This window comes from Phoca vitulina, unplaced genomic scaffold (genome assembly GCF_004348235.1).
Source record: "Phoca vitulina isolate PV1807 unplaced genomic scaffold, GSC_HSeal_1.0 scaffold23, whole genome shotgun sequence".
Taxonomy (NCBI): Eukaryota; Metazoa; Chordata; class Mammalia; order Carnivora; family Phocidae; genus Phoca; species Phoca vitulina.
In genome coordinates this window covers 19203928-19215026 of record NW_022589726.1, presented here as the reverse complement: position 1 = coordinate 19215026, position 11099 = coordinate 19203928, and the positions used below count along the sequence as shown (strand labels likewise).

Here is an 11099-nt window from a genome sequence, read left to right as displayed (position 1 = left end):
TGGGAGTAGGGGGCTTGTCCTGGAAAAAGATCCTGGAAGAAAGGCAGAGGTTGAGATGACAGTACATTTGGTTCCCTAACGGTGACTGGCCTCTGCTGCAAACTTGACTCAAGAGTTTGCCGAGCTCTTTCTCTGTAGATTTGTCATTGCACTTTCCCCAGATCTCCCCCTTCCCCTCTGATTGAACTCCACAAGGCAATACTCCTACAAACCCCAGCCCAAAGCATTAGATGGCTGGAGATATGGCGTGACGTCAGAGACAAGATAGGGAGAGAGAGAGAGAATTGAGCTGGTGCTCCAGACAATGCATGTTATCGGGCCTTAAGAGAGATTGTTAGAGGGATAGAAAGGTGGAAAGATCCAGACAGTGAGATGAGAAAGATCAAAACCAGAAAGATGGAGAAGAGAAGTCAGGCAGACAGAAATAAGACAGACGGAAGGCAGTGAAGAGATCGAGATTGAAGGGAAGTTGGAGTGGGCAAGAAAAGAGCATTCTGGTGCACTCCCATCAGAATCCAGCAGCTAAGAGATCAAAAGGAGTATAACCCTCGCTGTTAATCCTTAAGACCGCCACACTGAGACTCTAGAAGGCCCTGACTGAAATGTACCCATAAGGCCCAGGATGTGATCCATTATTTTATGCATTTAACTAGCAACCTCTAGTCCCCCTCTACCACAATCATCCCTATCAACAAAGACATACACAGTGAGGGTCAAGACCCAGCCTGGGGAACTGGACAAGGGGGGTGGGGTGGGAAGGGACCAACATACAGTCTGCCTGAGGACAGAGGATGGGACAGGGCACCAGAACCGAGCATTGCGCAGGCAGAAGTTAGAAGAAACCTTACAAACCTTCTAGGTACCCAACCAGGTTGACTAAAGCTGATCTACAAAAATAATTCCCCTGTCTATCATGCTTTGGGACCAAAAATGGTCCTGGTCACCCTCGTCCTGTGCACCTGCCCTGCCAAGACCTTGCCCCTGCATCCAACCCTAGGACCCTCTGCTACAGCCTCCACTCTGTGGGGATGCTCTCCCAATTCCTGCCCAGGGCTGCCACCTGCTGGCTGAGAGTGGCCTTGCAGAACAGGATCCTTGCTGAGGCTGGGGGTGCTCTAGGCTTGGAGGAAGATCATTTGAAAAGCAAAATGTGAAATTCCCTTTTACCTAGTTAGATGTCCTTGGGGCCTCTCAGCACAGATTAAAGTCCCCTATCCCGCTACAGTCGTTGCTGAATGGTATTGGGCGCGGGAGAGGGAGGGGGTTGGTACTCTTCAGGCCGGAGGAGAAACTGTCAGGCAACTTCCCATTCACTGAGTGGCCAACACTGTGCTAGATGCCGGAGACAAAGATGATCAAGGTGAGGGAAACAGCCAAGAACAAGATTAACGATAACTCATGTGGGCAGTCAAAGTATGTGCCTGACACAGAGCAAGTTTCAGTTCGTAGTCACTGAACAAATGAATGAGTGAAGTTCAGAGGTACACTGAGAAGTGATGAACTCTGTGTACAAGAGAGGTTGGGGGGGTGGTTTGCCTGGCTGGCTCAGTCGGTAGAGCGACTGAGGGTGAGTTTGAGCCCCAAGTTGGGCGAGGAGCCTCCTAAAAAAAAAAACCCTACTATTTTTTGTTTGTTTTGTTTTGTTTTATTATTTTTAAAGAAGATTGATTGATTGATTTTAGAGAGAGAGAGAGAGAGAGAGAGCTGGGTAAGGGGTAGAGAGAGAGGGAGAGAGAATCCACAAGCAGACTCCTGCTGAGTGTGGAGCCGGACTTCGGGACTCGTTCCCAGGACCCTGAGATCCTGACCCGAGTGGAAACCAAGAGTCAGCCGCCCAACCTACTGAGCCAGCCAGGTGCCTTTACTATTTTGTTTGTTTGTTTTTGTTTTGTTTTAAAGATTTATTTATTTGAGAATGAGAGAGAATGCACGTGCACTACATGCACAAGCAAGTGGGAGGAGGGGCAGAGGGAGAGAATCCCAGACAGACGCCCCGCTGAGTGCCCCACGAGATCATGACCTGAGCCGACAGGAGTCAGATGCTTAACCGACTGAGCCACCCAGGTGCCCCGCTACTATTTTTTTTTAAGTGATTAAGTGATTACATGGTGCAGCCAATGTTGACAACTATTGTTCCAGTCCTTTCTATGCATTTACATACATGTAAGTTAACCAATCACACACACACACTTCATATATATATATACATATATATATGGCTTTTTTCTCTTCAATTAACAACATGTCTCAGAGATATTTTCCAAGCAGTCCATATGGATCTATCTTATTATTTTTCAATGGAGGCATAATCTCGTGTGCATATTTTTTTCAGGCCCTTCCTCTATTGATGAACATTTAAGTCATTTCTAAATTTCTTTTTTTACAATTACAAACAATGCTGCAAAGTATATATAGTGTATCTTTGTTCACATACACAAGTACTGTTTGGGGAAAGATTTCTAAAAGCAGAATTTTTGGGTTCATGTGTATGTACATTTGTTATTTTGATAGATACTGTCAAAATGCTTTCCGGGCGCCTGGGTGGCTCAGTTGGTTAAGCGACTGCCTTCGGCTCAGGTCATGATCCTGGAGTCCCTGGATCGAGTCCCGCATCGGGCTCCCTGCTCGGCAGGGAGCCTGCTTCTCCCTCTGACCCTCCCCTCTCTCATGTGCTCTCTCTCATTCTCTCTCAAATAAATAAATAAAATCTTTAAAAAAAAAAAAAATGCTTTCCAAAAATACTTCACTAATTTACATTTCCCCAACAGTGTAAGCACTTAATATTATTGTTTGATTTTTGCTTAGCTGTTGGGCCAAAAGCAATGTTTCATTCTTGTTTTAATTTGTCTTTTCCTGCTTACTTGTGAGATTAAGCATCTTTTCATATGTTTATTGGCCATTTCTTCTATGACTTAATTACCATGTCTTTTCCCCATATTACTAGTAGGTTGTTTTTTAATTACTTAGGATTAGAGGAAATTCTGTTTCCAATAACATGACTGGCTGGACTCTGGACTGATATTTCTGAGTAAAACAGTAAAAATGCTCAGGTGGTGATCTCAGGGTCATGGGAGCCGGCCCCACATCAGGCTCCACGCTCTGCATGGAGTCTGCCTGAGTTTTTCTCTCCCTCCCACTCTGCCTCTGCTCCCTCCACCCCTTCCCTCCTCCCCCCCCAACATGCCTGCACTCTCTCATTCTCTCTAAAATGAATAAATAAATCTTTTTTTTCCTGGGTGGCCTGGGTGGCTCAGTCGTTAAGCGTCTGCCTTCGGCTCAGGTCATGATCCCAGGGTCCTGGGATCGAGCCCCGCATCGGGCTCCCTGCTCAGCGGGAACCCTGCTTCTCCCTCTCCCACTCCCCTGCTTGTGTTCCCTCTCTCGCTGTGTCTCTCTGTCAAATAAATAAATAAAATCTTTAAAAAAATAAAAATAAAAAAGATAAATAAAAAATAATAAAAAATAAAAAAATTTGTTAGGTTAAAATCTAAGGGAAGGCAGGATCTCAGACAAGGAAACAAATCAAGGAGTCTGCTTTAGTTTGAAAATATTTGTTGAATTAGGCAAACTTGAGCTTCAATTTCCAGTCTTTTTTTTTTTAAGTTTTATTTATTTAAGTACTCTCTATACCCAAGGCGGGGCTTGAACTCACAACCTTGAGATCAAGGGTCTCATGGTCTTCCAACTGAGCCAGCCAGGTGCCCCACAATATCCACAGTCTTTATCTTTGACAGAACCAAGGTGAATTTAATAGATTTCCAAATTTTCCAGTATCGATGAAGGACAACAATTTATAGATCCAAAAGCAGGATAGATAAAAAAAAAATCCAAAGAAAGATAATTAGAAATCCATACCTATACATAAGAGCAGGGAGAGGGGCAGAGGGAGAAGCAGGCTCCTCACTGAGCAAGGAGCCTGATGCGGGGCTCCATCCCAAGGCCCAGGGATCATGACCTGAGCTGAAGGCAGACGCTTAACTGACTGAGCCACCCAGGTGCCCAAAATTCAGGATTTCTTTCAGTGAAGCTCACCACAGATAAAGCTAACAGAAATGTACATAGTACAGTTGCGACATCTAAAACCCATTTGACAATGGGTTTATTATCTAGAATATTAAAAGGAATTCCTGAAAAAGCAATAAGAAAAAGATAGGAAAACAACAGAACATCGGACAAAGGCTAGGAACAGGCAGTTTCCAGGAGGGGACACAAGAAAGGCTCCCAGGTATTTGGAAAGATGCTCACCTTGTTGATAGGAAAAATCCAGTGTAAAGTAATGATATTAACTTATAGTTCTGTACGATCAGATCGACAAAAATTAGAAGGCTGAATAATTACAAGCATGGCCATGGATGTAGGGAGGCTCTCATGCATTGCTGGTGGGCACATTGCAAAAGAGAGAACCATCTGACAGTACCTGGTCAGTAAGCGCATACGTGCCCTCTGGCCTAGCGGTCTCAGACACGCTCTGCCACAGGTCTACTAGACGTGTACAAGGAGGTTCACTGCAGCATTATTTGCAGCGGCGGGAAGCTGGAGGCAGCTAGGTGTGCAACACTGGAAGAATAGGTAAGAAAAATCGGATGCATACACACTATGGAACTTCATGCAGCAGGAAGAGGGGGAAGAAAGAAAGAGGTAAAAAGCTACGCCCCATATCTTTTATCAAGAGAGCAAAAATTTTTCCAGGAGCCTCACCCATTAGCCTACTGCTTGCATTTCACTGGCCAAAACCATGTTACAAGGTCACACTTAACTAAAACGTGACTAGAGAGAAGGGGGGTCATAGGTAGAGATTGTGTCATCTAACTAGTGATGTCTTACATGTAATCTAGTGGATTTCTTCTAGTTGCTGCACAGAATTCCATAGCATGCATTCACCGCATTTTACTCTGAAGGCTAGAGCTACAGGAGCCATCTTGTGGCCATGAGGAGAAGTCAAGAGACTCCCAGAGAAGGCCCTGCCACCGTCAGTTTATATCAACACCAACAGCTTATCCCTGAGCTCCTTAATCTTGTGTGAAGAATAAACCCCTATTTGGTTAAGCCACGTGTGGCAGTTAGGGTTCCACAGGGGGCAACAGAAATAGATCTGGCTAGTGTAGACATAAAGGAATGGGGAAACAGGTTCTAGGGTCAGAAACAACTCCCAGCTTTGAGAGGCACATGACCTGTGCCCGTGACTGGGAAGCAACAGTCACTCCTGGAGGAAGCTGATGAATCAGGAAGCTGCTCACCAGAGCCCCGCCACATCTGTCCTGATCTGTGACAGCAAAACAGATGTCCCATGGTATTCAGCTCTGTTCCAAATGTACGTCTTGCACAAGAGCAGAACCTAAATCACAGATTCCTAGCTCAAGGGAATCGAGGAAGTGTCATTTTGGTTTTTCCAGCTTCTGTAGTTCAGAAGAAACACTAAAAGGAGTTTTGGATTGATGTTGGCAGCCACCACACCACTGAGGCCGGCTTTCGGTTACTGACAACCACAGACGCTCCTAACAGATACACTGCGCGGACAGCAACAGGGGGCCATCTCCGAAACAGCGCAGAGTGAAAAAAGCAGAATGAGTTCTGTCACACAATTCTAGGGTGCTGGTTAAAACATACATAAACCACAAAGAGGAAGGGAGGGAAAAATAAAATAAGATGAAATCAGAGAGGGAGACAAACGATAAGAGACTCTTAACTCTAGGGAACAAACTGAGGGCTGCTGGAGGGGAGGTCGGTGGGGGGATGGGGTAACTGGGTGATGGCATTAAGGAGGGCACTTGGTGTAATGAGTACTGGGTGTTATATGTAAGGGATGAATCACTAAACTCTACCTCTGAAACTAATTTAAAAAAATACATAAACCAACACTACCTTTTTTATTTTTTATTTATCTTTTTAAAAGATTTTATTCATCTATTTGACAGAGAGAGAGACAGCGAGAGAGGGAACACAAGCAGGGGGAGTGGGGGAGGGAGAAGCAGTCCCCCCCTCCCCCCCCCGCGGAGCAGGGAGCCCGATGAGGGGCTTGATCCCAGGACCCTGGGATCATGACCTGAGCCAAAGACAGACGCTTAACCACTGAGCCACCCAGGCGCCCCAACACTACCTTTTTTAATGCAATGTACATTTTTAAGAGTATATAAGTGCCAATTGGTAAAGGGAAAGGGGAGAAAAATGGGCTCTGGGGATTAGGGATGAAAGAGATAAGCCAAATAAAGTAAAATAAGAAAAGATCTTGTACATGCTGATGATGGGAGTGATACAAACAGAACACGGTTGGCCCCGTTTTCTACACCTGAGGTCCAAAACTGATCCATTAAATTTAATTTTAGTATTAATTTAATTAAAAGGATGATTTAATAATTATCATTAATAAATAATTGTAAATAATTTAATTCAATTATTGTAATTTTAATGCAATTTAAATATTCCATACTTAATTTACCATACCAAAACTAGTCCATGAAACTTACTCTATCATAATTTCTGTACTCCTAATTAGGCAATTCACCTCCCCCCAGTCGCAGCCCCTATTCAAAGAGATGTCTGCACTCGCACTTTCTCCTTCCACCACCCCGGCTCCACGGAAGGGAAAGGGACTTCAGGACTTCAGGCTTACGCGGGCGGGTCGGGACCCCTCACGACCCTCCCACCTCCGAAGGGTGTGTTTCTGGTGCGGGAAGCAGAAGGTGAGCGTGTTGGGGGTGGGGGTCGTACCCCAGAGCCGCCTCCGTAGGGGAGGAGCCTCCGTGATCGGGCCCCGCCCACTCAGGGCAGGTTCTCGGGCGGGTCCCGGTCTCTGGCGGCGGAGAGCGCCCGCCCCTGCCGACCCCGCGTCCGCTACTGACCCAGCTTGATCCAGCTCAGCCGCCGGGTATTTGCAGCAGCTCTTTCCCTAAGTCCAGCCATCTGTTACCTGCCTTGCTTCCTGGGGAGAGACAGCCCACCTCGGGCCGCCCCGGAGATCCGGCGAGTGTGCTCCCAGGAGTCTGGGGGTGCTGTGGGCCCCGGCAATGACCGCCTCCTAGGGAGCCTCCACACCCAGGTAAGGTCCCTTGCTTGGGAAAGAGAAGACCGCCCCTCTCCTTGACTCTTAACTGGGATCCTCACAGCGAACCACTTCTGCCCTCTTAGGGCTCCTGCCCACAGCTTGTCTTCTCTTGGGTGGGTGGGAGGCTGGGCCCCTTCCCTGGGACGCCGGGAGACACTGTTCCCCTCCATTCTGTGTTATAGATCCCAGCCGCGTGAGGCGGAGGGACGGGCCTTCTTGCCCCCCCCCGGGCTGGAAGAGGAAGAGCGCCCAGGGGAGGGCTGGGCATGTCTGAGGCATCGTCCTGCCCCGCCGGCCAGGAGACCCCTGCCCCAGGCTGCAGGCTGGGCGCCTTGTACTGGGCCTGTGTCCGCAATGACCCTGTCCAGCTCCAAGCCACGTTGGACGGTGGGGTCTCCCCAGAAGAGGCCACCCAGGTGGATGGCAACGGGAGGGTGAGCTACCCCAGGTGTTTCCCAGGGCAGCGAGAGCAACTGTGTCTCCGCCACAGGACATTCATCCAATGCCTGGATCCTTGGGAAGAAGGGAGGGGGTGAGGGTGGGTCTAAACAGAGGCTGGGACATCTCGGGGATGGATGTGGGTTTAGAGGGCCCCACAGGGGCCCCAAGGAGATCCTGGAAAAAAGCGCAGGGGCTGAGCTGCCCCTCCCCCAGACAGGTCTCATGGTTGCCTGCTACCGTGGCTTCCAGAGTGTGGTGGCTCTGCTCAGCCGCTGCCCTTTCCTCGATGTGAACCAGCAGGATAAAGAAGGGGACACAGCCCTCATGCTGGCTGCCCAAGCAGGTGAGAGACTGTTGACCTTACCTTCCACCAGTTTTCCCCACTTCAGACAGGCTCACAATCCCATACTTTCTAACTTTCTCCCACCACAGGGACTGTTGTGTTTGGTGGAGGGTGGGTTTGGGGCTTCATCACCCTCTTTCGGGGGAGAGCTAAGCTCGGTGCTTGGTGCCCTGCAGGCCATGTGCCTCTGGTGAGTCTCCTGCTCAACTACTTCCCGGGCCTGGACCTGGAGCGCCGAGACCAGCGGGGGCTAACAGCACTGATGAAGGCCGCCGTGCGGAACCGTTCGGAATGCGTGGCTGCCCTCCTCATGGCAGGTGCATGGGGCCTGGACTGGGATTTGCGACCTCCAGTCCCTCCCCAAGCCTTCCAGCCTGACACTAAGTCAGCTGTATGGTTATAGAGAGAAGAGAGGTGGAGATTGAGGATCAATCTAGGCTGACTTCCTGGAGGAGGGGAGTGTGCTTGAGCTTCTCACGGTCAGCAAAGTCCAGCTATTGATATCTCTGTTTACACCATGAATGTTGGTCTCAGAAAAGAAAGCTTGGGAGGATAACCTAGACCAGCTGGAAAAACAAAAAACGCTGATATCTGGAACCAGACTTTTGGGTTCTAGTCCTGGCTCTGCCACTAGCTGAGTGACCCTGGGCAGATGCCTTCCCTCTTTGGGCCATAGCAGTATAATGAGGGTGTTGGCTTTCTCTGGGATGACTTCCGTTTCTGACAAGCCAGGGTTCCAGGGACACGATGATATGTAGTTGAGGCATGTGGCCACCTGGAGTTGTTCTGGAGTGAAGTCCACACTGCTCATAAAGTCTTGGGCCTTCACTATTTCCTGAGGTGGGGTTGCCGTCTGTTGGTCACCCTGGGGAACCCCAGCCTCCAAACTCTTCCTTTCCCTATCCCATCTGACTGTGTTTGGGGTGAGAAAGGAGAAAACTCAGCAACCTCCCTTTATCCCAAAGTGACTGCTATTTCCCCACCCCAGATTAGAGGGGGTGGTGATGAAGAGAAGAATGAGGAGTGAGGGCCCACAGGACCCCCCTCCACCTGCCCAGCAGGTGCAGCTCGGGCCTCCCCTGTCCTGGGCAACCTGCCCACCACTCCTTCCTTGGCTCAGGAGGTTCCTATTCTGCTCCAGGTTTGGAGACACACCCCCCCCCCCCCCCCCCCCACCCAGGTCTCTGAAGTCTTTTCCACTCTCTGGACTTTCCATTTCCTTCTTTAGTCTTTTTTTTTTTTTTTAAGGATTTTATTTATTCATTTGGGAGAGAGAGAGAGATGGAGAGGGAGAGCACAAGCAGGGGGAGTGCCAGGCAGAGGGAGAGGCCCGATGTGGGGCTCGATCCCAGGACCCTGAGATCATGACCTGAGCTGAAGACAGACGCTTAACTGACTGAGCCTCCCGGGTGCCCCTTCTTCTTTAGCCTTAAATAGATGTTGGTATCTGGGGCTGGTACTGTCCTGAGGCTGTATCGGCTGACGGCTCCCAGATTCCAGCTGCAACAGAATGGGACTCTGTGGTTTTTAATCTAACCCAAATCAGTCCTGCTGCAAAAGAATCTGACCTTCTGGGGCGCCTGGGTGGCTCAGTCTGTTAAGCACCTGCCTCGCGCTCAGGTCATGATCTCAGGGTCCTGGGATCGAGTCCCACATCGGGCTCCCTGCTCCGCGGGGAGCCTGCTTCTCCCTCTGTCCCTCCTCCCGCTCATGCTCTCTCTCTCAAATAAAAAAAAAAAAAGAATCTGCCCTTTTGCAAGTCACCATTCCCTGTCCCATCCCATGTCACTCCTGTGCCCCCTCCCAGGTGCTGACCTGACAGCGGTGGATCCTGTTCGGGGCAAGACAGCCCTAGAGTGGGCACTGCTGACTGACAGCTTCGACACCGTGCAGAGGATCCGGATGCTGCTGCGGCGCCCCCAAATAGAGCAGCTGAGCCAGCATTACCAGCCCGAGTGGCCAGCCTTGCCTGGGCTTGTGGCTCAGGCGCAGGCCCAGGCCCAGGCCACCCCGTCTCTCCTAGAGCGACTGCAGGCCACCTTGAGCTTCCCCTTTGCCCAGTCTCCTCAGGAGGGGGGTGTCCTGGACCACCTCGTGACCATCACGACCAGCCTGGCCAGTCCGTTCCTCACCACGGCCTGCCACACCCTGTGCCCTGACCGGCCACCTGCGCTGGGCAGCCGCAGCAAGTCTGTGCCAGAGCTGTTAGGCACTGCCCCGCCCCCTCCCCCAGCCCCCCAGCCCCCCCAGGTAGTCCCTGGCTCCCGGGTCCTCATCCCCTACCAGAGCCGTGAGGGCGTGCTGAGTACGTGCCCTCAGTGGCTACAGCCTAGGGACAGTAGCAGCCCCAGGCCCCAAGCCCCCAAGATCCGCCTCTCCAAGGCATCCTCATCTCCCACACAGTACAAGCTACAGCCCAGGCCTCGAGAGGATCGAAGGCTGGCCCTTCCTGTCTGGAGATACCAGGAGCTCAGGATGGAGAGGAGGAGGCAGGAGGAGGAGGCTAGGTGGGCACAGAATTAGGGGAAGATGGGCTAAGGCCAGGCTGGGAGCAGGTGATCAGGTCCCTCCCTAAGGCTCCTTCACCCTCTGGAGTCCTTCTGCTTTCCCATCCATCTCTGTACAAATGATTCTACCCTAACCTCCTTAGGAGGTTATTCATACAGCATTGTTTGCAATCGTAAGAGTGAAAACAACCTAAGCATCCATCAACTTAGCTAGGGGACTAGCTAAGTTGATTATGGGTGTGATTACCGTACATCCATATGATGTATTCTATACAGTGGTAAAACAAGATTAAGGAAGCTCTTTATGTTCTGATACGAAACTATCTTCAAGATGTATTAAGCGTAAATAACCAAGGGGTGGAACAGCGTGTATGACATGCTACTATTTGTCAAAGTAAAATTTGCACCAAGATAAACTTGACTTAATACAAACATATAGTGAGTACCGGGATGTATTTACTTAGTGAATGAAGGATTGAAGGAGGGAAAGGAAAAACCATTACTGACAGTGGAGAGAAGAATGCTTGAATGAGATTGGAAAGGTAGGTACAAAAAAGTTTAATTCCTACCTGGCAATAAAACCATCACTTTTGGGGCGCCTGGGTGGCTCAGTCGTTAAGCATCTGCCTTCAGCTCAGGTCATGATCCCAGGGTCCTGGGATTGAGCCCCGCATCGGGCTCCCTGCTCAGCGGAAAGCCTGCTTTTCCCTCTCCCACTTCTGCTTGTGTTCCCTCTCTCACTGTCTTTTTCTCTGTCAAATAAATA

At 49.8% G+C, this 11099-nt stretch overlaps 1 protein-coding gene across 2 annotated transcripts; it reads left to right on the top strand.

Annotated features, from left to right (window-relative positions):
• Positions 1 to 7389: 7389 nt before the first annotated feature.
• On the top strand, positions 7390 to 10867 carry ANKRD33 (ankyrin repeat domain 33). Of its 2 annotated transcripts, XM_032420931.1 has the most exons (4): positions 7390 to 7476; positions 7701 to 7826; positions 8003 to 8143; positions 9634 to 10867. In XM_032420931.1, exons 2-4 carry the CDS (start codon positions 7706 to 7708, stop codon positions 10347 to 10349), a joined length of 978 nt encoding a protein of 325 aa, XP_032276822.1. In that variant the 5' UTR covers positions 7390 to 7476; positions 7701 to 7705; the 3' UTR covers positions 10350 to 10867. The 2 variants fall into 2 exon arrangements, with proteins under 2 accessions (XP_032276822.1, XP_032276823.1); XM_032420932.1 differs by lacking the exon at positions 7390 to 7476 and having other exon boundaries at positions 7646 to 7826.
• The last annotated feature ends 232 nt before the right edge of the window (positions 10868 to 11099 follow it).